Raw genomic sequence first — 27,443 nt, forward strand, 5'->3', positions numbered from 1 at the left:
CTCTCTTTTGATTTTGGGCTGAAATACATATGACCTGGACATTTCTCAACAGTTTTGATGATTCACCAAGGTCATATTCACATCGTTACCAAAACGAAAACCTTTGGGACAAGAACAAAATCTATAAATAGGCCATCTTTTTATTGTTGATGATTTTATCAATCTTACATTTCTGATTCAAAATATGTAAAAGATGCCTTTATTCCAAGTCGACACACTCTGGGTAAAGGTATCAGGGGATACAAAGGAAACCCCAAAATGGAAGAGGAGGAGAGAGAGGGACAGTCTCTGGCTGGGAGGAGGATAAGGGTGGAGTCTAATTTTAAAAAAACCCATTTAAGAACTCTGCAGCGAAAATGAAAATACTGACATGGTAATAATTGTTTATCTAAAATCCTAAAAACTCAGCCTCCTGTAGTTATCCGTGAAAGTTTTATACCCTTAGTTTTAAACCTCAGCCCACATCTAAGACCAGACCGCAGGTCCAAATCAGCAGCTCAAGTTCAATCCAGCCTTACAGTGAACTTTGAGAGGGGCAATACATGAAATGAAAGAAAAATCGATTAATAAGAGAGAACAGGCACGTTTGGAATAGTTGCAAAGGTTGTCTTAACATTTTCTAGCATTTGTCACTGTTTAAAACAGTGGGAATAGATTCAGTTTCTCACAGAAAAACTTTTTTTCCCCCCTTCCTTTTTTACACTTTTCTATTTTTCAATTTTTTTAAACACTCCCCACCACCCAAAAAGAGTTGGAGAGGAAAAGGGGAGTGTGTTGTGAATATTCACCCCCACGCACACACACAAGAAACTATTCCTCGGTGCAGGACTGTGCAAGGATATGTGTGTAAAAATGTCTTTAAACGTATGAACACTGATGACTCTGTGATCGCAGATGATTTCAGGAGTGTACAACATATAGTGTGTATATGATGTGTGTGCAGGGGGTCATTTGATATCTAAGATCAGTCACAGTCACTGATGTGTTCAGATGATTTCAAAGGTTTTCTTCAGTTCCATGATTAATTGCCAGTCTGATTTCTGCATCTCGTCTCTGAACCAGTTCTTCAGCGCGTCGATTGACTGACGGGTAATCTGCAAAAGCAAAGCAAAAAAAGTGATTTATATCAATCGGTTTAACAGGCCAGAGGAGCAGACTGCACACACATGTATAACAAGTGAAAAAGAAAACACTTCTAATTCTTGGCATCGAGTACAGATAGGAATCGTAAGGTATTTAACAATTCTGGTTCCATTAACGATTCTTTTAGTACTTTTGAGAAATAAATATTTGGAAATAAGAAAAGCAATTATTATTGGAATTACTGCCCTCAGCAGTAATCAGGAGATAATTTCATATTTTAACAAAATAGATTCTTGCAAAAGGTGCAGACTTCAAGATATCTTATACATTTTTTATAAATTTGTAATTACTGGATGGTTGTTGATATGACTATTTTGTTAAATAGGTTTTGTTTGTAATTACTAATTTAAAGGGAAAGTTCACCCAAAACTGAATATTCTCTCAGGATTTATTCACCCTCATGCCATCCCAGATGTGTATGACTTTCTTCTGCTGAACACAAAGATTTTTAGAAGACAATTTTTGCTCTGTAGGTCCATACAATCCAAGTGAATGGTAGCCAAAACTTTGAAGCTTCAAAAAGCACATAAACGCAGCATACAAGTAATCCAAAAGTTTTCAGTGGTTTAATCCAAGTCTTCTGAAGCAATCTAATCAGTTTTGGGTGAGAAGAGACCAAAATACAACCAATGTGAGAACAGACCAAATCTGCACTTTCTAGCGCCATCTAGCACTCTGCACATGCGTCAAGTACTAGGAAATGTAATAAAGTTTGAAATCATGATCGTGCCTAGAGACTGCAGATATCAAGATTAAAGGCCCAGATATGCTTCATATGAAATCGAAGAACGAATGGGTCATTTAGAACAAAATCTGGCCAAAAAGAAGGTGTTTTTGCATTCGTTTCGGTGGTTTGGAACAGCTCGCCTGGGCGAACTTTTAAGAAAACTTCTAATCGGCTGCTAAACACCTTACTGCCATTGGTCCATGTGATCAGTAAGTGTGACCTGAAGCTCCACCTACTGTTTTTCAGTCAGTATTCAACTTGAAAACACCAGTGTGTTTTTTTGTGTCTACAAAAGGAATCAAATCTACTCAAATACTCTCAAGTGCCCAATTACTCATGTGCCATCTGCAGTGAAAGCCATTCACACATATGCTCAAAATAAGATATGCCACTATCACCATTCTTTGGTCTGTATTCTGAATATTAACACTTTTGCAAACCTATCTTTTCAGTTGTATCAGTGTCATCATAAATTACAATAACAGTGTAATCTATGCATATTATGACAGCATATAGTGTGGTAGTGCATTAGCATCATGAATTCATAATGTAAACATGACAAGACATTTTCTACTGCATATATATTACTTTAAATCATCGAGTGGTTAAAACAGCTTCTTTTACTGACCTCATCCGAATTCTACTCATAGAATGAGTCAAAGTCATTGATAACACATTTTAATGTCACATTAGTTAAGGTTTTACTGAGCATCCTCATATTTAAATGCTCATTTAAACATACCCACAGCAAACGGGTGTCATTAATGTTTGCAAACAGTATACTGTTGCTCAGTTGTTTAGAACTTCTTTTTACCCCTGAACGAAGAACGAATAAGAACTTCTCTGGAAGTATATTGGGGCCTTTACAGTGAAAAATTTGTTACATTTTGGACTGTTCTCACCAAAACCAATTGGATCGCTTCAGAAGGCATGGATTTAACCACTGGAATCTTTATGGATTACTTTTTTGCTACCTTTATGTGCGTTTTAGAGCTTCAAAGTTTTGGTCACATTCACTTGCATTGTATGGACCTACAGAGCTGAGATATTCTTCTAAAAATCTTTGTGTTCTGCAGAAGAAAGAAAGTCATTCACATCTGGGATGTTGAGAGAATTTTCATTTTTGAGTGAACTATCCCTTTGAAGTCTTTTACACAAAACAGAGTAACAATTCTTAGTTTATTTTGAATTGGACATGACGAAGCGATTCAGCAAGTTCTTGATTCACTAAAAAGAACCAGCTAACGAGTCATTTGATTGGGATGCAGCACTGCATTTTTTGCTGCATAGATTATAAAAAAAAAAAATAAAAAAAAACGGACTACACAAAACGGAATCGGACTACACAGGTTGTGCTGTATGTTCTGCTTTGTAGATTCAAGAGAACCGGCTCATAAGTGTAATTCGTTTGGGAATCGGACAACACAAGTCACACTGCAAGTTTCATACTAGGGAGACAAAAGAACTGGCTCATTCGATCAGGAATCACACTACACTGGTTGTGCTGTGTGTTGCAGTGACACTGAACAGTAGCGCAGAAAACCATCAGTATTTTAGCATGTCGTTGCGGCCCATTTACCAGAAGAGTGCACCTTCAAGAATCGTTAACGGAAACAAAATCATTAAAATCATACCATTTGTTTTTTTTATTTCAGGTTGAAGCGAGACCATACCTTGCTAACAATGATGTCTACAGCTTCAAAGTGTCGGCCGTACATCTTGGGTGATTCTCCAGGAATCGGCTCTATTTTCACACAGATCTCCTGTCCTTTCTTAGCGGTATCTACAGACTTATGATTTACTTCTATACTGGTCACAATACCAATATCTACAAACTGAGAGAATAAGAGTGTGTTAAAACAAATGACATTCATGCAAACAACAGAAATATACAGTACAATATATTAAGATTTAAATTTAGCAAAGCAAACTGCTAAAATTTTACAATTGACATACAGAAGAAAGCTTGGTAGAGGAAGGAATTTTCAATGCTTTTTACATTAAGCATATAAGGTATACACTAAAGGACACTAACATGCATACACACACACACACATCCTCCAACTTTCTTACCCCTTTGCTGGGCACACACAGTGGAGTGCCCGTTTTCAACACTCCAGCCTCCACAGTTATGCCCATGACAATGGGATCTCTGGAGTTAAAGATGAACTGGGGCAATATACGCAGCTTACAGGGGAACACGGCTATGTGCCTAAAGGCAAAACAAAATAATGACATACAGGAATTAGACTGCACATATTCAGAATAAATTCTCTCTTCAGCAGAACACGCAAAAAACAAATGTAGCCACTCAAGATCAACCAAACACTTTTTTTTTTTACCAACCTTAATCTTTAATAACTCTTAATTTAGATCATTATATTGTTTCATAACTTGACACCTAACAAACTCCTTACTGTGAAATGTTTTGCTTCAAACAAATGCTTGTGATAACTTTCTTTAAAATAAATGCCACTTGGGTTTGATATTCTCATTCTCATCTAATGCATTGACAATGCATATAAACTCCTCATTTTCAACTGCTTTTATTTTCATCAAACTTAACATGTGTAAATATTTGTATGAACATAAAAAGGTTCAACAACTAAGACATAAACTGAAAAAGTTTACAGACATGTGACTTAACAGAAATGGAATAATGTGTCCCTGAACAAGGGGGGGGGGGGGGGGGGGGGGTCAAAATCAAAAGTAACAGTCAGTATCTGGTGTGGCCACCAGCTGCATTAAGTACTGCAGTGCATCTCCTCCTCATGGACTGCAACAGATTTGCCAGTTCTTGCTGCGAGATGTTACCCCACTCTTCCACCAAGGCACTTGCAACTTCCCGGACATTTCTGGGGGGAATGGCCCTGGCCCTAGCCCTCACCCTCCGATCCAACAGGTCCCAGACATGCTCAATGGGATTGAGATCTGGGCTCTTCGCTGGCCATGGCAGAACACTGACATTCCTGTCTTGCAGGAAATCACGCACAGAAAGAGCAGTAAAGGGGCTTTTCCACTGCACAGTACGGCTCGACTCTGCTCGCTTTTTGGGGGTTTTCCACTGTGGATATTACCTGGTACTTTTTTTAGTACCACTGTGTTCAATGTTCCAAGCGAGCCGAGCCGATACTAAATGTGACATCAAAACCCTGCAGATCACTGATTGGTCAGAGAGAATCGTCACTCCAAGCGTCACTGGATTTGCGACACGAAACATCAACCCACTAGTTTTAAAGTTAGCAACAGCGATAGCAGTATCATTTGTTCACGCGACTTTCGAATTGTAAAAAGAAATGGCTGTGCGCAAAACCACGGCAGTCAATAAACGAGGTGCAGACGTTCCTCTAGTTAGTAGCCGAGGAGAGGATCCAATAAGAGCTGGATGGGGCGATGCAACTATGATGATCAGCCTATAATCCCACCCACGTTGAGGCTGCACTAAACTGCAGTGGAAAAGCAAGCTCAGAAAAGTAAAGCGAGCAGAGTCGAGTTGATCTGTAACATGCAGTAGAAAAGTGCCATATGGCTAGTGGCATTGTCATGCTGGAGGGTGATGTCAGGATGAGCCTGCAGGAAGGGTACCACATGAGGGAGGATGTCTTCCCTGTAACGCACAGCGTTGAGATTGCCTGCAATGACAACAAGCTCAGTCCAATGATGCTGTGACACACCGCCCCAGACCATGACGGACCCTCCACCACCAAATCGATCCCGCTCCAGTGTACAGGCCTTGGTGTAACACTCATTCCTTTGACAATAAACACGAGTCCGACCATCACCCCTGGTGAGACAAAACCACGACTCGTCAGTGAAGAGCACTTTATGCCAGTCCAGCGAAGGTGGGTTTGTGCCCATAGGCGACGTTGTTGCCATGATGTCTGGTAAGCCTGTTGTAAGGCAGGTCCTTACAAGCCCTCAGTTCAGCCTCTCTCAGCCTATTGCGGACAATCTGAGCACTGATGGAGGGATTGTGCGTTCCTGGTGTAACTCGGGCAGTTGTTGTTGCCATCCTGTACCTGTCCCACAGGTGTGATATTCGGATGTACTGATCCTGTGCAGGTGTTGTTGCACGTGGTCTGCCACTGCGAGGACGATCAGCTGTCCTTCCTGTCTCCCTGTAGCACTTAGGCATCTCACAGTACAGACATTGCAATTTATTGCCCTGGCCACATCTGCAGTCCTCATGAATCCATGCAGCATGCCTAAGGCATGTTCACGCAGATGAGCAGGGACCCTGGGCATCTTTCTTTTGGTGTTTTTCAGAGTCAGTAGAAAGGTCTCTTTTAGTGTCCTAAGTTTTTATAACTGTGACCTTAATTGCCTACCGTCTGTAAGCTGTTAGTGTCTTAACGACCGTTCCACAGGTGCATGTTCATTAATCGTTTATGGTTCATTGAACAAGCAAGGAAAGCACTGTTTAAACCCTTTACAATAAAGATCTGCAAAGTTATTTGGATTTTTACAAAATTATATGTAAAATACAGTGTCCTGAAAAAGGGACGTTTCTTTTTTTGCTGAGTTTATATATATATATATATATATATATATATATATATATATATATATATATATATATATATATATATATATATATATATACACACACACTGTTTATTAGAGCTGTCAAAATTAACGCATGCAAATATTTAAAGTTTAACACATTCATTTTGCTTAATCGCGATTAACGCATTTACCGTTAATACAGCATAAACCAGTATAAACACTGGTCGGAGTGTCCGTCCGGAGTCATTACACTGACACACCAGAGATTCCATGCTGGTGATAAAATTATGGAGAAAGGATTTGTTGTACAAAACAAGACCAGATTGGACTTGGAAAGCAAGTATTTTGCAGCCTCTGTAAGGCAGAATTTAATTACCACAGAAGCATATCAAGTCTTAACCATCAAGAAAATGCAGAGTGAGATGTTGTTTGTTAGCACTTTTCACGTGGAGTTCAAAGCGACGCTTGACTCTGGCATCAATTCCCTGACGCAAATCATAAATGCATCTGCACGATTGCTGTAGCAAAACAGATAGCCACAGTCTACCAGCCGACTGATATTGTGGAGGATGAGAGTTTAAGAGATTTAATGCCAATTGCAATGAATATGCAACCTCTGTGGGGACTAGCTCTTTCAAACAGTCAAACTCCCATTTAGACTTTGGGAAACATTTAATGTTACTTAAATGTTAAAGCATTGTTACATATTGTTTTGTTTTCTTTCCTAAGAAAGAAATGTGCATTTTGTTAGAAAAAGTATATATAGTCAAATTTCAGCACTTTCAAAATCTGCAATTAAAAACTTTAATCGACTGACAGCACATATATATATATATATATATATATATATATATATATATATATATATATATATATATATATATATGTGTGTGTGTGTGTGTGTGTGTGTGTGTGTGTGTGTGTGTGTGTGTGGAAAAATAAATAAGGTAGAATCAGGGCAAAAGTTAACTCACTTGAATTCATCTTGCTTTTGTTTCTTGTAGTCTTCTCGGTACTTGGTGAAGGCATCAAACAGATGGTAGATGATCTCAGCACTGAAAATGCGCACACCAAGACTGTCAGCCATCTCCTGAGAATCTCTCTCTATTTTAACATCAAATGCCAGGATCACTGCATACCTACAGGAGGAGCGAGACCGAGAAAGAGAAAATATTAGCATTGAGACCGTCTCGAAAGGACAGATATTTTATATAATTTAGAATACATACTGTGGGTCATGTTCCAACATAGTGGATGCTTTCATCACATCTTTCCTGTGGACGGGACCAATGTTGATGCCAGCATACTGAGAGAGAGAGAGAGAGAGAGAGAGAGAGAGAGATACAGTAAATAACAGAGAGAGAGAGACTAAGACACATACTAAACTAGATATCATGGATGCTAGAAATACAAAGAATATGGTTCAAGTAAATACTAGTTTTACAGGTCATTTTGAATTATTACATTATTAGGGGTTAATATGAGTTTTATGAAGGATTGTGTGAGGTTTTTGAAGGCTTACAGGCACTTTTGATGTACGCAAGAACTCCAGAAGAGCCTCTAGAGAGCCAAGGGTGGAGGCCTGGACATACACACCCTTCTCCTCCAGTTTTATGGCATTCAGCGTCTGTTTCAGTTCACGGATCAACTCATCCTACATACAGTCAACCAAACATGTACAAGGATGTAGGAATGGATGTAAACCAATGTACTACAAGGAGCGAGTCACAGTGCATCAATTCGATTTGCTACTATAGGCTATAATCACAATACAAAAGGAGAGAAATCTTCATCACACTGAACAGTGCACAAGAATATGTAAAAACCTGAGAGAGGCAGGGAGAGAAAAACAAAGCCCCCCCAAAAATATATGATGAAATGTGATCGGTTAGCAAAGGGCTGTGGCTACCTTTAGCACTGGTATTTCATCCTCTTTATGGGCGACAAGGAGGGGCAGACCTGCCAGCGTTTTCTCCAGATCTTTCCCCAGGATCTTCACCCCCTGAGCCGTGGACACCTCCTTATGCTTCTCATACTGATTCTGTACACAGAGCCAAAACATGTGGCCATTACAGGACTTTACAATATACAGTAGGTATTATAGTGTCCGCCATGCAAACAAGCTCAGATTTGCATATATTACAACACCCCGATAAAAATATTTAGTCAATTTAGATGTCACATCATATAGAAAATGCAATAACATGCATGTTTATCATTTTTTACCCTTTTTCCTCAGAGATGAACAAATAAAGTATATGATACCTTTACTCTGAGCTCTTTGAGCGGTGGTGGCAGGAGCAACCCTCTGATCTGAGTGACGATTGGTCCGTCCACACCAGGGACAATAATGGTATCACCCTCCTGCAGGCGGCCGTTGATCAGAATCACGTCTATTGTAGTACCCATGCCAGGCAGAGCTTTTACCTGAGATATAAGAGGTGGACAGCAGAGGATATATTATTATGTCTGAATATAAGAGGATAAGCACTTTACTGTACTGGAACCCTTACCTCCATGACCTGGGCCCGGAGCTCATCACACTGGGCCAGTCTGCGGACCAGCATGTTCTGAGTGAGTTCAACCAGGAGGGCGATGAGGTTCCCCATCCCATCGCCTGAGTGGGCCGAGGTGGGAACAAGGGATACAAATGTACGAGGGTCTTTATTCTCATGGAACAAGGCAGCATTAAGACCCTGAGGATTCAAAAGGCACACAAGAGGACAGGTAAGTTATACTTGAATATGCTGCTGACTACTAACATGGACTAACAGTTAGTAGTTAGTACAATAATGACCACTAAAGGTGAAGCAAATGGACCTGCTGAGCAAACTCTACGATGATGGATTTAACCCTCTCATCAAACTCATCCTTAGTGTTCTTCTTTTGTTTCTTTAGTGTTGCCACCACATCTGTGTCTGGACTCCTCTTCCAGTCATACAGACGGTCAATCTGAGAAAGAAACATATGAAGTCATAACTAATCAATATTTGTTGGAATCGTGAGTATTCAGTACTCAGTAATTCAATAGTCAGTATCTGGTGCCTTGTTAAGTGCTACTATGAAGGGGCATTTTTTCTCCTTCAGCAGGTTGATGGACTCCAGCGTCTGCGGCTCAAGACCGTGCATGATATCCACCACCAGGATGGCAATGTCACACAGAGAACTGCCCCTGTTCCTCAGATTACTGAAGGGAGGAGAAGTGCACCGTTAAGCACACAGTTTAAATGTCAAGTATGGTTGGGTACACTGAAAATGTAGTTTTGTTCAAGTAACATTTGTTTATACCTGAAGGACTCGTGACCAGGTGTATCAATGATGAGCATCCCAGGAACCTTTACACTCTCCCTGTCAAACTGACATAAATATACCCACACACTTCTTAACCACTTCAAAAAATATCACAGGTAAAAACAGAATGAGAGTATGTGGGTGTCACATAAGGTTGCACTTACGTTTTTCACCATCTTGGTCTGTTCAATAATGGTTTCCAGTGGAACGTTCGTGGCACCGATCTGCTGTGTGATACCACCAGCTTCACCATCCTGAACATGTGTGTGTCTCAGCTGAAGGACAGAGTGGAAAACAACATTAAACACACAAATAACACCCAACTGTGTTGCGATGGGAGAAAGGTGCCCAGTGTTGTTCCTGTCAGGCTACTCAGCTCTATATGGTTAGTATTAGGGATGGGGCGGGGTTAGAGGACTCTGCCTGCCAGGAACAATTCCAGGCACCTTTGTACAATTGGCCAGGTGTGTCACCTCAACAAATGTTCCATCTGTACATTGACCGTTGACTTAGGTCTTAAAGTCTAAAGGCCGAAACGTACTCTACGCAAGTGTGTGAACTGTCCACTTCTATGGTGAGTTCTCTTTCAAGTCAACTACAGTCATGGTGGTGCAACAGTTTGAAGTCAGTATATTTATAGCAACTTACCTGAATAATAACATCCAGTTTAATGGTATAAATGTTTGAAGGTAACTATCACCCCCTTGAGTACTGAGGTTTGCTATTTCAACAGAAACACAGGAACATACATTAAAGGCCGAATGAATGCAGGTGCGAGTGCTTGGCCACTGCATTGCCAACACGCAGTCTGGTTGAACATGCATATTGTGTATTCTTGCGTTCACCTTGGTGGGATCAAACCTCGTTACTCAAGTGGGTGATAGAATTACCTTCAAACGTCTGTGACATTAAACGGGATGTGTTATTATTCCATTAAGTTGCTATAAATATACGGACTTTAATTTACTTGCTAGCCAAAATTATTTTCAAACTGTTGCTCTGCCATGACAGTAGTTGGCTTGAAAGAGAAAACTCACCGTAGAAGTGGACATTTCACACTAATCTCGCAATAGTGCCTCGTGGCAACATTAAGACTGCATCACGTACTTGCGCTGTGATTTGAATTGCGGTCTGACACATTTTGGAACACAACTACACACAAAATTGAGCTACTGCGTCTGCGTTTACATACAGTACATGTGTAGAGTATGTTTAGGACCTAAGCATGTTGAAGTTGAACCAGACAAGTTTTCAAGCACTCGCATTAGTGTATGCGTGAAGTATGTTTCTGGCCTAAGGCAACTACACACTAGAACAAGCACTAACAGAGAGTTTGATTGATAGAAAACTTAATATTTTTGGACAGGAAAGATCCATTTTGAGGGTGTGAAAAGAGCTAGTGTCAGCTTGAAATCACAACAAATTAGATTTCCAGAAGCACAACTGCCCCGCCTCTGAATTCACAATGTAAACAAGACAAATTAAACATTATCTACTGCATATATATTACTTTAAATCATTATCGAGTGGTTAAATCAGCTTCTTTTACTGACCGTGACTTCTACTCAAAGAATGAGGCAAAAAGTCATTGATAACACATTTGAAAGGTTTTACATGTACTGTCCTCATATTTAAATGATCCTCTAAACACCTCCCATAGTGGTGTGGCGGGTGTCTGAATGTTCGCAAACAGTATACCGCTGCTCGGTCGTTTAGAACTTCTTTTTACCCCTAAAGGAAGAATGAAGAAGAACTTCTCCAGAAGTATATCGAGGCCTTTAGAGTGTGTTGCAGCAAGATTTTAAGTTCTGGTTGCATGACAGAAAGTAACTTTTGCAAACCTGTGCGTTTCTCCTCTACGTCCTTGTAACGCACCTTCTCTAATTGAAAACAATACATTTTTAGTGTTCACTGATGCAGCTTAAACTCTAGTGTGTAGGCGCCCTAAAGCAGATGCTCCAAGTCCATGTAAGGCACTTTCAAACACACCTTATCCAGGATTTTGGTTTTTCCAGTGTCCACATGGCCCAGTACACAAACTACAGGAGATCGGAGCTTGTCCAGGTTAATGTTCTTTAGGTTTTCCTGCTTCCGTTTCTGAACACAAAATGATAAACAAGAATCAGTGATTTTGCCCTACTAACAAGGATCTTAGCAATATGATTATCGCAGGTGAGAGAGAATTAATCCAAAGTGCTTTTGGGGTGTATGTACCTCTATGCGTCTCTTGGCCTTGTCATAAAGTTTCTCCTCTTTGCTTCGATCATCATCTGAATCGCTCTCGCTACTCGACTCTGAGCTCGGTTCTTTTCTTGCTTTGTTTGGTGCCGTCTTGTTGCTGCTGTCTTTCACCTCCTCCTCCTCCTCCTCCTCTTCCTCACTCTCATCTTCCTCTTCATCCTCCTCTTCCTCTTCATCCTCCTCTTCCTCTTCGTCCTCCTCACTGCCATTCTCTTGGTCTTGAGTGGGTTTTTGTGTAGTTGTAGTGGTTTCCTTGACCTCGATGTGAACCTTCTTCATCTCTGTGAGTGGAAATGAAAGTCTGATTAATCAGCCACTGTGACAAACTATGTATCTTTTCTTTTTACACAGTTTAATTCTTTCTAGTATTTTTTGCATGCTATATTTGTAAGATCATTAGTCATAACTTAAAAACCACCCACCTTTCTCTTCGTCGCTGGCCATTGCCTCCCAGTCATCCAAAGCAGTCTCTGCCTTTGGCTCCTTGACTGTTAAAATTAAAATGTATCAATCCAAAGTTTTAAAGTACAAATTTTTTTATGCCATCATCCTTTCTTACAACCATAAATACTTGTGTACACTGCTTGGCCAAAATAAAAGTCGCCATTTGTATTTAAATAAATGTTATGATCTGGGGTTACTTCAGTTGGTTGGTTCAAGGCTCAGCAACGTTATGCGGCAATAAAATGAAGTCAGCTGAGCATCTGAATGTACCGAATGACCAGGTTTTCTAATCGATGGATCTTTTTCTTCCCTGACGGCACAGGCATATTCCAGGATGACAATGCCAAGATTAATCGGGCTCAAATTGTGAAAGAGTGGTTCAGGGAGCATGAGTCATCATTTTCACACATTAATTGGCCACCACAGAGTCCTGTCCTTAACCCCATTGAAAGTCTTTAGGATGTGCTTTTTTTCGGCCAGGCAGTGTATATTCATTTAAACTTCACAAGAATATAAAACAAATTATAAACATGGAAAACCACATTTGGTGACTGAACAAAGTAAATCATTTAGCATATGCCATGTACCATATCTATTAATCCTTAAAAGTTAATCTAAGGCCACATAAATGTTTTTTTTTTACTTTCCCACATGCTTTAACTATAAACTTCAATCAGGGAAAATCCATCAGCACCGCCAGTGTTTGGTCATTACCTGGCTCTACTTTAGGCTGCTCCACTTCCATCTTTGCTGTAACTGGCTGAGGTGTCTCTGATGTGGGTGATGCCACCTCTGACGTTTCTGACAGAAGAAAATAAAATGTTGAGAAGTTTTAAACCATGTTTCACTACCATGGATTAATCTTCTTGTAGTCAAACATAGTGCAAGAAATAACAGATGTTCTGACGAAAAAAAAGTTACAAACAAAAGGGATGACAATCAATTCTAACCTTCAGGAGTTTGTGCTGTTTGCTTCTTTTTTCTCTTATCAGAGTAAACAGGCTTCTTCTTTGGCATTGCATCTTTTGATGGCACTTCAACACCTGAAAGGAAACCAATGACATCATCAGGCCAAAAAAAAAAAAAAAAAAGATCGTTACATTCTTAGCTTAGTAAAAACAATTTCTCACCCTGAGCCTGCAGCGCTCGCAGTGTGGCTTCTGCTCTGGCTCGAGCCTCTTTCTGGGCCTTGGTGAGGAGCTTTCCCTCCTTCTTCAGTCTCTCTTTTCGTTCCTTATCCTTCTGTTTCTTCTTCTCCCTCCTTTCAGCCTCTAGACGCTCCTGTAGATGAAGGTTTCAGAGATGAAGGGATCATAATCATAGCATTTGACATCGTGAGCACGGGAATGTCTCTCTTTCACTAACCTGTTCCAGTCTTTGAGCTTCAAGCTCCTCCAGTCGCCTCTGTCTCTCCTCCTCTTCTCTTTTGGCTCGTTCCTCCTCTTCTTTCATTTTGGCCAGTGCTTCCTGCATGGCTTTCACTGCGGCTTTGCTTGGCCCCTTTTTCTTCTCTTTCTCCTCTTTCTCTCCTTTCTTCTTCTTCTTGTCTTTTTTCTTTTTGTCCCCATCACCCTCTTCTGTAAAAAAGCAGAGGAGAGAGGAAAATAAATGAGAAAATAAACAGTGATCATGGATAACCAAACTGGCTTAGACTTATTAAAACATGGGCATCTAAAGAGACATTTGACAAAATAACTATCATTTTTTTTATCTAACACTAGGACTGGGTCAAATATTGACTATTCATGATATTATATTTGCAATCATTTTGCCTGCAGCATTAAATAAAGCAACATTATGAATATTGTGATGATTTTAATGTGTTTTATATTTACCCCTTATACGATACCATGCATCTTGCGAAATCGGGAAATTAAAGACAATAATTAAATTAAATATAGCTGCAAGCAGAAATTATGGGGCCAGGCATACTAATGGCATGTAAGAAAGTATGACTGGACATCACTGATTATGATTAAGAAGAGAGGCATAGTGGGGGGCCTGGGGAGCTCAGTGGTAAAATACACTGGCTACCACCCCTGGAGTTCGTGCTGAGTGACTCCAGCCAGGTCTCCTAAGCAACCAAATTGGCCCGGTTGCTAGGGAGGGTAGAGTCACATGGGGTAACCTCCTCGTGGTCGCTATAAAATGTGGTTTGTTCTCGGTGGGGCGCATGGTGTATTGAGCGTGGTTGCCGCGGTGGATGGCGTGAAGCCTCCACACGTGCTATGTTGAGCACGTTGCCACGGAGACAAGCCATGTGACAAGCCATGTGATAAGATGCGCGGGTTGACTGTCTCAGATGCGGAGGCAACTGGGATTCGTCCTCCGCCACCCGGACTGAGGCGAATCACTACGCCACCACGAGGACTTAGAGCGCATTGGGAATTGGGGAAAAATCCAAAAAAAAAAAAAGAAAAAAAGAAGAGGCATAAAAAAAACAGAAGTAGAATTGCTGATATTATAATACAATTCCTTAAAACGTTTGACCAACATGTGGCGCTGTCACCAACTTTATATGATGCTGTCAGGGTTTGGCGACTGACAAATACAAAGTCTCATGTCAATACACCAAAACTTTTCCGAGATACAGCTTCAGATCCTTATTGGCATCTTGCCATGAAATTCATTGATGCGTTACATGAGAACGGTTGGTCTATCAAAAAGCTTTTCATAACTTTTTGTAAAGAGTGTTCCTAGATGTTACATGAAAATATTTTGTGAAAATCGGACATATGGCCTAGGAGGAGATCGCAAAAGTAGGTTTTCAATTAAATTCAAAATTACAGACAGGAAGTAAGGCCGACCATGACAAATTTAGTATCATCATACTCAGCATGACCCAAGAAACGAAACAAGTTGACAATAGGCTAAAACAAACAAAGTACAGGGCATGGCCCGATGACAAATTTTGTAATGATACGCCAGGGCTTTTGTAAAACACAGCATTTTCCGACAAAACCCAAAATTGCTGACACCCAATATGGCCTACATAGTAAAATTGGGTATTGTTCGCCTCGTTATGCCTCAAGAAATCTAAAGAGGCCAGTCTCATGATTTTAGACCAAACTATTCAGAAGTTATAAGCAGAAATTGACATATTTCTTGACCAGTAGGTGGCGCTGTGCCGAAACTGCTCAGGTATCCTCAGGGCATAATGGCTGTGACATCTACCAAGTCTTGTTTTAATATGGCAAAGTACTTCGAAGATACAGCCTCACATCTATTTTGGCATCTTGCCTTTGATTTCGTTGAAGCCTTATACAACATCGGTTTGGTAAATCATCAGGAATACAGGTCCAATTTTGAGCAAATAGTAAATACGGTCTAGGACTAACCATGATATCGACTCAGCATGAGCCAAGTAATCAGAGGAAAAAATTATTTTGTTTCTAGGACTTGCAGTTTAAATGTGATGAGCATAAACATAAGTGCAACTTTGAACTGTTTGGACTTTAGTTAGAGACCTCAAATTTGGTTCAGTTACATTTGAGTGTCATTAAAGTCAACATGAATTCAAAATGGACAATTCTTATTTTCTTATTGGATGTTGCTTTTTTATTATAAACGATTTATTTAACTTTTTTTTTTAAATGGTTTGCCCTCTTAATCTTTAATCAAAAACAATAATTTGGATATATAAAAAAAATGTATTATTGTTTTTTACTCACTTTTTTCTCATTCATCTGTATTGGCACAACGGCAACAGCCTCGCTATAAACAAAGACGGTGATGTGCTGTGTGTGCGTTTGTGGGCTGGCTTTGTAGTAACGATGATAGTTTGATCATTCGTGTCTCAAACCTTTAGAAAAGCAGTATTGAGATTGCCTTTCAAGTTTCCCTGGTTAGCGACTCTGACATGAGCAGCACGGTGGAAAGGGGTGTGTGTGTGGCTGAAAACTAAAGCCTATTGGCTATATTTAAAAACCCATTTCCTGTTTCAGTAGGAAATACGTCAAAACAGCGAATCAAACAGCGCTCATCAAGGCACTTCAGTGCGACTAATACCTTTCATATATACAATGAATACCTTTAATACCTTTCATATACATTAGGGGCTCTGCACCTTCAGTGCTTGGCCCCTAATAAAAATGTCTAAGACTTAAACTTCAGTAGCACAACCGGCATTAGAGTTGGTAAATTCGATCCATTTCTGTGAATCATTTCAAACTGTCTATTTCAATGAATTGATTCAAAAGTTTGATTCAATTATTTAATTGCATCATCACTCAAGAACGTTAATAGAAGTCCCTGGGTGAAATTTCTTGCATTAAAATGGTTTAGTAAACATATCTAGGTAAATATTGACATTTATATATTTTTTTATATTTATTGCATATAAATAAAAATGATTGATTATTCTTCCTGTGTTCATTTTGTGACAGTGTGGAAATCGTGCCTTGATAATTATTAACTAGATTTTTACTTCTAGTTCTTGTTTTAAACATTTTTAATCTGACAAAATTAGAATCCAATTGAAAAAAAAAATAAATAAATAAATAAAAATCGCACCTTCTCCCTGGACATCAGCTCCATCCTGTTCCACCGATTCTGATGCCTCAACTATTTTGCTCTCTATTGAAGGTGTGGCAGCTGGTTTCCCTCCCTCCTTCTTTGCGGCCTCTTCCTCTTTCTCTTTCTTGGCCCTCATCTTGGCCCTCTCCTCCTCTTTCTTCTTCTTCTCCCTCTCTTTTTTCTCTGCTTTCTTCTGCGCCGCCGTCTTCATCTTGAAGGTCACTTCTCCTTCCTCTTCATCGCTGTCCTGCTTGGCTTTCGCTTTACTATTCTTTTTCTTGCGTGCGGTTTGAGAATCATCGTCCGATTCGTTGTTGTCACCCACTCCTCCTCCACCCTTTTTCGCACTACTATCTTCATCGTCCTCCTCCGAGTCAGACATACCCTTTCGGCCGCCATCCTTCTTGGCCTTGGACTTCCGCCATGACTGCAAGCCCTCGTCCTCAGAGTCTGAAGCAGGACCAGCAGCAGCGGGAGTCTCCACCGCCTTCTTATCTTTCGTCCTGTGGTCGTTTTCCATGTTGTTCTGACCCTGATCTTCATCAACCTCCTCATCATCAAAGTTCACCTTCTTACTCTTCTTGGCCTTCTTCTTGTCTGCCTTATTCAGAGGGGGCTCTGGTTCAATGTCCTCTACTGAATCTGATTTCTAAGACGGGAAAACATACGGAAACATGGCTGTCAATGACGTGACTCAAACTTAAACACCTGCACTAAAAGAAAGTCATATAATATAGCTCATACTTGAGTGTTTAAAGCAGGTTTCTATGTGGTATCAAAGCTGTTCTTGTGATTGCTATGGTGGCATGTAAAGGAGTGCTTTTTATTTTGTGTTCCAAAAGAATACCTTTGCTGTTTCTTTAGACTTTTCTCCTTGGTTTTCTATTGACAGCTCCTCCAGTTCTTTAAGGATGTCTTCCTCACTGCAAGACAAACAGTTCATCAGTAATGCTCTTTCACAGTTGTAAGAACACTTTTAACTGTACAGTAAGTTTGTGCTTCATGCTTGTCCTCTACATCAGTGTCAAGAGACACACGTAGACCTACTCAAAGTCGTCCTTCTTTACTTTCTTCTTCTTGCTCTTTGCTTTGCTCTGCTCCTTGCTTGCTCCCGCTCCCTCAATCTCTGCCGCAAGTGCGTCAATGTCAACGCCGTCGTCTTTGGCACTATGCAAATGAGATGGATAAACACGCATGTTTAATGTTTCACAAAATACTTCTGCTTTTTTAATGCTCTGTGAATAATTGTGATGCTACAAACACTGAACTACAACCAACTGGGTCATAGGTTTGGCATATGACTAATGAGAAACTGTAAATGCAGGTTTAATGCATACATTTAAAACACATACATATACACATATATATACACACACATACACACACATATATACACTTACATAAAATAAAATATATTTATATATATATATATATATATATATATATATATATACACACACACACATACATACACACACAAATAAATAAAATAATAAACATACATGATTAAACTACACTCTCCACATCCCCTCCCCGAGATTCCCCCAAAAAATCTAAATATTTGCCCCATTTTTTAGCAAATAAGTCCCTCAACCCCAACCTTCTACTTACCGCCTCTTCAAATGCAGCTACCCTCCCCATTTCCCCACACCACTCCGAAAAAGAGGGTGCTCCATTTGACTTCCAACCCCTTAAAATTACTTGCCTGCCGATCATGAGACTGGTCATAACCCAGTTTTTTATATGATTGTCCCCTAAATGCATGACCGCTCCATCACCCAAAATACAGAGTCTGGGACAAAGCAAAACCTGAGTTTTCAAAACGTCACACAAATACCTCTGAACCCTCAACCAAAACTCCTGGATCTTAACACACCCCCAAAAGACATGGGTAGTGTCTCCAACTTCTGACTGGCATCGCCAGCAAGTGGGTGTGTCTTTAAGACCAAGCCTATATAATCTAGAGGGGGTCCAATAAAATCTATGTAAAATCTTAAATTGCATAAGGCGAACCCTTGCATCTCTAGATACAGACTTGACATTTTTAAGAATCTTAGTCCACACTCCATCCTCCAATACCAAATTCAAATCTTTTTCCCATACTCTCTTGAGAGAAGTCAAGGCTCCATCCCCCAGACTCTGAATTAGTAGGGAGTAATACACTGATGCTTCATGGCCTTTTCCAAAAGCAGCAATCACCTCTCCCAAAGCACCTGCTGCTTTAGAGGGGTGCGTGCCACTCCCAAAAATAGTGCAGAGTAGGTGGCAAAGCTGTAAATACTTATAAAACTGAGATCTGAGAATGCCAAAATGTTGAACCAAATTTTCAAAAGATCTCAATACTCCACCCTCATATAGGTCACCAAGTGCATTAACCCCCCTCACAATCCAATCTGACCAACAAAAAGGGGACTTATTAATATATAGTTTAGGGTTCTGCCATATGCTCGAGGCAACATTTAAATAAATATCAGAATTAAACACTCGACACTTTTGTCCATATCGAGTGCAAATGCAAAATAACGGGATGCGACTTAACCTCTCTGGCTAGTTTAATCGAAAGGCTATGCAGTGGCGAGATAGGGGCAAGAACTTCCTTTTCAATTCAAAACCATGGAGGGGCCCTCTCAGGTGGAAGCGACCAATGAGCCAAATGTCTAAGACCGAACGCATAATAATAAAACAAAATCTTGGGTAGGCCTAGCCCTCCTCTGTCAATTGGCCAATGTAACTTATTGAAATTTAACCTGGGGCGCTTACCATTCCAAATAAAAGGACTTCGCTATGCTATCAAATTGCTTGAAATAAGAGAGGGTGACATCTACAGGGAGAGACTGAAGCAGGTAGTTGAATTTTGGAATACAATTCATTTTAATAACATTAACCTTCCCAATCATCGATAAATGTAATGAAGCCCACCTGCTGACATCGCTCGAAAACCTTTTTATTAAAGGGTCAAAATTAACACTAACTAAATCAGACAAATTTGCTGGGAATAAAATCCCCAAAAAAAGAAAAAGAAAAACGTGCGCATTAACCCCGCGCACGACAGCGCCAACCGGCGCAATCCCTCTAAACTCAAAAGGTCCATGAACGCACACGAGTCCCCACGACAAATTTGCCATCGGATTGCTAAATTTTGCGAGGCAAAATTACATAACAGAAAATACTTTATGAAATAAACCCAGTTAATAGGAAGAATAAACACAAAAAAATGTGTAGATTCATTCACAGAACTGTCTCAAAGGTGTGATCTTCCACAAAACAAATTCCAGCCGATATAAAACCATTCAGATTCCTCGGACAGACAAACGAATGTTCCGTGAGCCGGCTGTTATGAGTTCAGCGGATGACGTAATCATTCAAATGTCCCGTAAAAAAAATGTAAAAAAAATAAATAAAAAAAACTCAAAACAAACTCCAGCCAACAGGAGGAATAAGCACGAAGAACGAACAGATTAATCCACAGCTGTTCCAAAGGAGTGTTATTCAACAGAACATGCTCCAGCCGCTAGGCGGAACCAATACAAAAAGAAACAAAACCGGCATCCCGGTTCCCCGGATGGTTGAGTCAATTCACTCGGAGGCTGCATAAAAGTATATACCATGACTTACATAATCCGTCAGCTTTATAAAAGACATCCTTTGTGTGAGCATGTAAATATTTTTCGGTCATCCGTAGTGTCCACTCTCAAACTGGCCGGGAACTTCAATGCAAATGTAATCTGCAAATGCAAAAGTTTCTTTAAGGAAAAGTGTTATTCACAAAACAAGCTCCAGCCGTACGGCGGAGCCAATGCAAAAAACCCAAAATTTCACCCAGCTTCCTCAAGAGTTAGGTACAGCGAGTCAGGCCCACTCACATGAGAAACATCCAATGGTTTACTCAGTCATTGATTCTATAAAAGACATTGCCAGATTTGGACATGTGAATACTTTGCGACCGTTTTTCATTTCTATTCTCAGTTTGGCAGGAAACATCAGAGCAAACGAGATCTTTTTCTGATGTAAGAGTTTCTTACATTCCTTGAACCGATCACGTTTCTCTCTTGTCGAACTCGCAAAGTCTGGGAACAAGAAAACATTATGGTTCTTCCAAGAAAGCTTCCCTTTGCTCCTCGCCTGGCGCAACACAAGATCTTTATCGGATGATCTCAGAAATCTGGCCAGAATCGATCTGGGCCTGTCTCCCTCAGCAGATCTGTGAGCTGGGACTCTGTGAGCTCGCTCGATTTCCAGCTTGTGGCCTGTTATGTCGAGCAGACTCGGGAAGAGCTCGTTCAGGAATTTCACCATATCTCTGCCCTCTTCATGCTCAGGAATTCCAACAATTCGAACATTATTCTTGCGGTTTCTATTTTCAAGATCTTCAAGCTTTTCAAGGAGACGTTCCAAATCAACTTTGGTCGCGGCGGATTAGCGGATAATTCCCTCTCCGAAGATTCCAGAAAATCGATTCGTTTTTCAACATCAGACACTCTTGTACCTAACTGAGAGAATTTTATTTCCATCGCCGTGATCAATCGACGTATTACAGCGAGATCCTCCAAGTCAGCAAGAATCTTCGTCAACATCATCGACATGTTGGACAACTGACGCTGGATCTCCTCTCTCGCCACGCCATCCAAATCGAGTCCCCGGTCTGTAGGCCTGTCGGGGCTTTCATCCTGAACAAGTAAGTGTCTTTTAATATCTCCAGAGCCCGATGATTTTGACTTCTTTGCCATGTTTTGCAACAAAGGACAAACGTGTAACTGGGTGTATCAAATTTCACCAGATTATAACATGAGAATAATCGAAAATCCAGCAAAGTGCGCAGAGCTCGTCGTTCACACGTCTGCTCCTTGCATGGCGTCCATTTTTCCATCGATTTCAAGCTCTTTTACAATTACTAGCGCTTAACACATGCGCAGAGCACTAGATGGCGCTAGGAAGTGTAATCAAGCTTGAAATCATGACCGCCAAGGAGACTGCAGATGTTAAGATTTAAAGTCAACAAGGAGTTACACTTTCGTCTGTTCTCACCCAAAACCGATTGGATTGTTTCAGAACACATGGATTTAACCACTGGAGTCTTATGGATTACTATTATGCTGTCATTATGTGCTTTTTGGAACTTCAAAGTTTGCATTTAATGGATCTTCAGTGCTGAGATATTCTTCTAGAAATATTTGTGTTCTGCAGAAGAAAGAAAGTCACATCTGGGATGGCATGGGGGTGAGTAAATGAGAATTTTCATTTTTAGGTGAACTACCCCTTTAAGATTAAATATTGCGATTAACAAATGACTTTAGGACATTGAAAATTGGGTTGAAACACACATTTAAGCCATAAAGCACTTAGGCGTAAGCTCAGAGTAAATAGTGACCACCAGAAATCATTAACCAAGCAATAAGCAATGAGCCAGGAAAACTCACATCTGTCACCAGAGATTAGGTTACAAACAACAGGATGTCCATTATCCACTTTACATCACACTATTAAAAACTGACTAACATAATACAGAAGCAGTGTAAGAAAAATACCATTAAGACAAACCAAACCATAAACACAACTAAAACACCAACCAGACAACTGCTTTAGGTAACAAACTAAAGCACATTTCAATTTGTGCAAACCTCAAAAACATAGAGACTGAGCAAGTTGAAAATCTGAGGTCAAGCACCTTACCTGTCAAGAGAAAGACAGCAAATGGTAAGAGAGAGAAACTTGTTCTGCTTATATAGTGGAGTTTACAGCCCTCCTTGCATGTCTGTTGCATCAGCAAGGGAAAAGCACCATTCACAGGGCGGGTCATCATTATACAAACCTGATGTCTTCAGCATACACAGGTGATGAAAGACCAGCTAATGAAAAGATGAACGAATGGAGGAGATGGAGGGGTTTACCAAATGCTTAAAGATTTTAGAAGTGGGAAAAATGTTGTTTTTTTTTTACCTAAAACCAGGCCTTATTAAAAGACAGTTATACAATTTTGTAGGATCTTAAGTGCCCTTTATTAAGCTTGTGGGCATGGTAATGTGATTCACATTGGACTTGAAAAAGTCTTTAGTTCATAACATCACTGACACCACTGGAACAGGGAACTGCATAGCAACCACCAATAAGAGAATCTGACCTGTGAATCTGAACTCATTAAGGTGCTTATCAACTTAACTGCCTCCTGCAAGGCCAGAGGACCAATAGTAAGAACACCATCTGATCTGCTCAGCATCAGACACGACTAAATTTAGCCATTGGAGAAGCTACAATTGACAGTTCACAGAGAAAAGAAAACCACAGGTCAAACAAGGAGCACTACCTGTCCTACATTTCCACAGTGACCTCAACATGAAGCTCAACCCAAAAAAATAAAAAATAAAAATAAAAAATAAAAAATTTGAATAGCCTTAACTTTATAATTGAAGAAAATTAGAAGGTTCTATTAAAACAAAAGCATCACACTGGAAAAAAAGAAAGAAAAAAGTATGAATTATTCCAGGGTTCCCATTCTTTTTGACCAATGAATTTCTATAAATTTTCCAGTCATTTGTAATTAGTGGAAAAGGATTTTATTTTAAATTATTACAGTTAAGACAGATTCGCTGGTAACACTTTGTTAATGAATAGAACCTTGCTGTAATGCATTAGATATCATGAATTAACAATGAACAATATATTAACTTATAATATATTAGCATTTATTAATCTTTGTTAATGTTAGTTAATAAAAATACAATTGTTCATTGTTAGTTTGTGTTAGTTAAAAGTGCATTAACTAATGTTAACATTTATACTTGTATACTAATAACTTTTGATTTTAAAAATGTATATGTTGAAATGAACATTAACCAATATTTAAAACATCAGTAGCTCAGTGGTAAAATACGCTAGCTATCACCCCTGGAGTTTGCTAGTTCGAATCCCAGGGCGTGCTGAGTAACTCCAGCCAGGTCTCCTAAGCAACCAAATTGGCCCGGTTGCTAGGGAGGGTAGAGTCACATGGGGTAACCTCCTCGTGGTCGCTATAATGTGGTTCGTTCTCGGTGGGGCGCGTGGTGAGTTGAGCGCGGATGCCGCGGTAGATGGCGTGAAGCCTCAACACGTGCTATTTCTCTGTGGCAACGCGCTCAACAAGCCACGTGATCTCAGTTCTCACGGCGATCTCAGACGCGGAGGCAACTGGGATTCATCCTCCGCCACCCGGATTGAGGCGAATCACTACGCGACCACGAGGACTTAAAAGCGCACTGGGAATTGGGCATTCCAAATTGGGGGAAAAAAATGTGTTCATTGTTAGTTAAATAATTTAAACTTATTGTAAAGTGTCACTAATGAATCATTTAGTTTTTATGAACTGACTGAAAGGAATTTTTCATCACAATCATTCACAAATCAAACATCCCTGGCATCAAGTTTTACTTGTATTTAACCTATGAAATATTTGAGACCAGAGAAGACTATTCAATACATATTAATTATAATGAATTAATAGGCATTGAAAACAAGAAGTGGACCTTAAAGGGTTAGTTCACCCAAAAATGAAAATTCTCTCCATCACTTACTCACCCTCATGCCATCCCAGATGTGTATGACTTTCTTCTGCAGAACACAAATGAAGTTTTTTTATATATATATCCCAGGCCCATATAATGCAAATAAATGTGGACCTAAACTTTGAAGCTCAAAAAAGCACATAAAGGCTGCATAAAATCCATAAGACTCCAATGGTTTTATCCATCGCTTCATCCAAATATCCATTATTCTCTACTATATAGTATGCCAAAAACAGTATTCATGAAGCAGTAAGCAAGAAAACCTGGATGACCTACTATTTCCAACAAGATTTTGAAGTGTGGATCGATAATCCCTCGTGGGCTGAGGCGACGTCACGTTCAAAACACTGGATTTAAAGGGACGGTGGTGAATTGTGAGGCAGACACCGCTTCTCAACTGTAAGTGCTATATATATATCAAGATAATTGTTCCTTGTGCTTGAATGGTGCTTGTTTAACAAAACCAAAGCAAATAGTTTTCGTGGTTGTTGTTATTACGTCATATATTCGGGGTCATGAGACGATGCCAACGTCCCCGGATGAAGTATGTCCGAAATCTACTCATATTACTTGCATGCATATCTAAAATAATGTACTGTTCTGCCAGCAGATAAGTGCGTCCTTTATAAAGTAGATACTGTGACAGTATGTGGTTTCGGATGCAGCACATGTCTTCTGAGGTGATCCAGTTGGTTTTGGGTAAGACCAAAATATAACTCTTTTTTCACTGTACATCTTGCCATTGCAGCCTTTAGACACAATCATGATTTAAAGCTCGATTACACTTCCTATATATTGTCTATTCTATATATACTTTTCTCTTTTCACTATTTATCTTTTTTTTTTTCAATTTTAATTATTTTTTAAAAGTCTTGTAGCTGTTTTTTGTATTGTTGTGTACTGAAAGCTCCTGTCACCGAGACAAATACCTTGTATGTGTAAGCATACTTGGCAATAAAGCTCATTCTGATTCTTCTTCAAGTGCTTGTATGGGCAGAGCACCAGATGGCGCATTAGGAAGTGTAATCGAGCCTGAAATCATGATCACCAAGGAGTCTGCTGATGTCAAGATTTATCGTGAAAAAAAAGGAGTTATATTTAGGTCTTTTCTCACCAAAAAACAATTGAATCGCTGTAGAAGACATTGATTAAACCACTGGAGTCTTGTGGATTACTTTTATGATACCTTTATGTGCTTTTTGGAGCTTCAAAGTTTTGTCACCATTCACCTGCATAGTGTGGATCAACAGAGCTGAAATTTTCTTTTAAAAATCTTTGTGTTCAACAGAAGAAAGTCATACACATCTGGGACGGCATGAGGGTGAGTAAATGAGATCATTTTCATTTTTGGATCTGGATCAAATTCAACATAATTAATCATAATATAAGGGTTTTATAAGAAAAGGTTAATATGTCCTTGACTTTGTGTTACAGTGAATTGCAACCTGTTCACATCCTTTGATCTCAGTGGGAAAGCTCACCCTGGTCAATCCAGCAGGTATCCATCCATAAAGTGGAGGATGACCTTCCCAGTCCTGTGTGCTGTTCACATTCCCAGAGCTTGCCATTTCTTACTGTCACTGTTTCTATAAGAACAATGGACGCTGGCATCCCATAGAGGAGCGCGTTACTGAAGACAATGCAGAACAGCCGGGTGGCACAATGGAAAGGGATGAGGTTGCATTGCCAGGCGATGAGAGATCAGATAGAGCTTATAACATACAGAGACCACGACCTTAAAATGCTCACATCTCCTGTGCTTGGAGCCTTGGACACTGTCTGATATGAAAACAGATGTGAAATGCAACTAATCTGAGACTCACAGCTGGTGGATCTCGACTGGCAAGACCTCCTCATGTCTGATTGTAGAGCCACTAACTAAAGAAATAAGAGTATTTAGTTTAAACCGCCCCATCAGCCTGGTGTCTAGACTCGTATGAATAAATGCCAGTGTTCTCATGATGATATTCCTCTATTTATGTGAGCAGTTTCGTTACAGAGAGGCAGATGAGCAGGACAGGCCTAGTAACAGCAGCACATGAACTCATGCCATCAGAGGCTAGCCAGGTGGCTAACAGTATGTCTTATTAGACTGTTCCAGTCACAATGATAAACAACACGGGCACTGTGCTGCCAACAGAGTGTAAGTCACTCGTTCGCAGAAGCTCTAACTTACCCGTCATCTCCCTTATTTTTCTGTTTCTTCCCCATAATGTGTGTGGCTGTAACCTCCTCGTTGCGGTGCGGCGTAGTCGGTGTTAGCACATCAAGTTGGTCGTACTCGCATTGCGCATGCGCTCTTGAAGATGAGTAATTGCGCACCGCGGCCTAAACGGAGATCTGTAGCGTATCTGGACAGTCTGTATGTTTAGTTTTATTAAACGATGTAATTTCAACCAAAATTGATAGCTTTGACACTAAAATCATATATTTTGTGCTGGTTTCCCAATTAAACCCACAAATTAAATAGGAGAATCCGATATTTAAGGAATAAAGTCATAGGACATCCATATGACTGACAAATCCGTGCTAAGTTACACGCTTTCTAGTATCAGGAAGCGCGACACGAGCACTGCGCACGCGCGTATAGAAATATCAGCAAAACGAGTACTACTTCACATTATATGTTATATTATTATATGATATATTATTACATATATATTATTTGTTCGTATATTATAAACCCGTTTTATATTATATATAATGATATACTATTCCTATATTAATACTAGTAAACTATTAATGGTTTCTATTATAAGCATATATGTGCATTAAGTCTGCAGTACTACATATGTAATTGTATATTTATACTTAAAGGTGCTGTAAGCGATATTTTTTATCTTTAGGAAGACTTTAATGTGCTTTCTGCATGTCAATAATTTTGCGTATTCTCATAGTGTAGTATCATTCAGGTTTAATCCCATATTCAGATTCATAACAGTTGTCAGCAGAAGGTGCTATTTAACTACTGTTGTGTTTGAAAACCGTGAGAAGACGCAATGCTGCTGTACTGTTTGGCGTCGGTCTCAACAACGTTATCA

General features: G+C 39.8%; 1 protein-coding gene across 1 annotated transcript; it reads right to left on the bottom strand.

Annotated features, from left to right (window-relative positions):
* Nucleotides 1–126: 126 nt before the first annotated feature.
* On the bottom strand, nt 127–26,678 carry eif5b (eukaryotic translation initiation factor 5B). The gene is made up of 24 exons (XM_051703186.1): nt 26,579–26,678; nt 17,915–18,034; nt 17,715–17,790; nt 16,865–17,516; nt 13,718–13,929; nt 13,483–13,633; nt 13,303–13,395; nt 13,067–13,153; nt 12,331–12,396; nt 11,882–12,189; nt 11,657–11,764; nt 9,832–9,942; nt 9,665–9,732; nt 9,422–9,563; nt 9,197–9,328; nt 8,890–9,072; nt 8,642–8,803; nt 8,286–8,417; nt 7,899–8,030; nt 7,606–7,682; nt 7,351–7,515; nt 3,944–4,082; nt 3,544–3,705; nt 127–1,094 (listed from the first exon to the last, which is right to left on the bottom strand). The coding sequence occupies exons 1-24, from the start codon at nt 26,611–26,613 to the stop codon at nt 987–989; spliced, it is 3,621 nt and encodes a 1,206-aa protein (XP_051559146.1). The 5' UTR covers nt 26,614–26,678; the 3' UTR covers nt 127–986.
* Nucleotides 26,679–27,443: the final 765 nt, after the last annotated feature.

The sequence above is a fragment of the Myxocyprinus asiaticus genome, chromosome 7, assembly GCF_019703515.2.
Source record: "Myxocyprinus asiaticus isolate MX2 ecotype Aquarium Trade chromosome 7, UBuf_Myxa_2, whole genome shotgun sequence".
NCBI lineage: Eukaryota > Metazoa > Chordata > Actinopteri > Cypriniformes > Catostomidae > Myxocyprinus > Myxocyprinus asiaticus.

Excerpts from the sequence above, each read along its gene's own strand:
- eif5b (XM_051703186.1), bottom strand. The coding sequence starts at position 26,613 with ATGGGGAAGAAACAGAAAAATAAGGGAGATGACGG. Across the intron at positions 8,804-8,889 it reads TCCGGGCCCAGGTCATGGAG|GTAAAAGCTCTGCCTGGCAT; the intron begins GTAAGGGTTCCA and ends CTTATATCTCAG. Across the intron at positions 4,083-7,350 it reads CAAAAGCAAGATGAATTCAA|GCACATAGCCGTGTTCCCCT; the intron begins GTGAGTTAACTT and ends TTTTGCCTTTAG.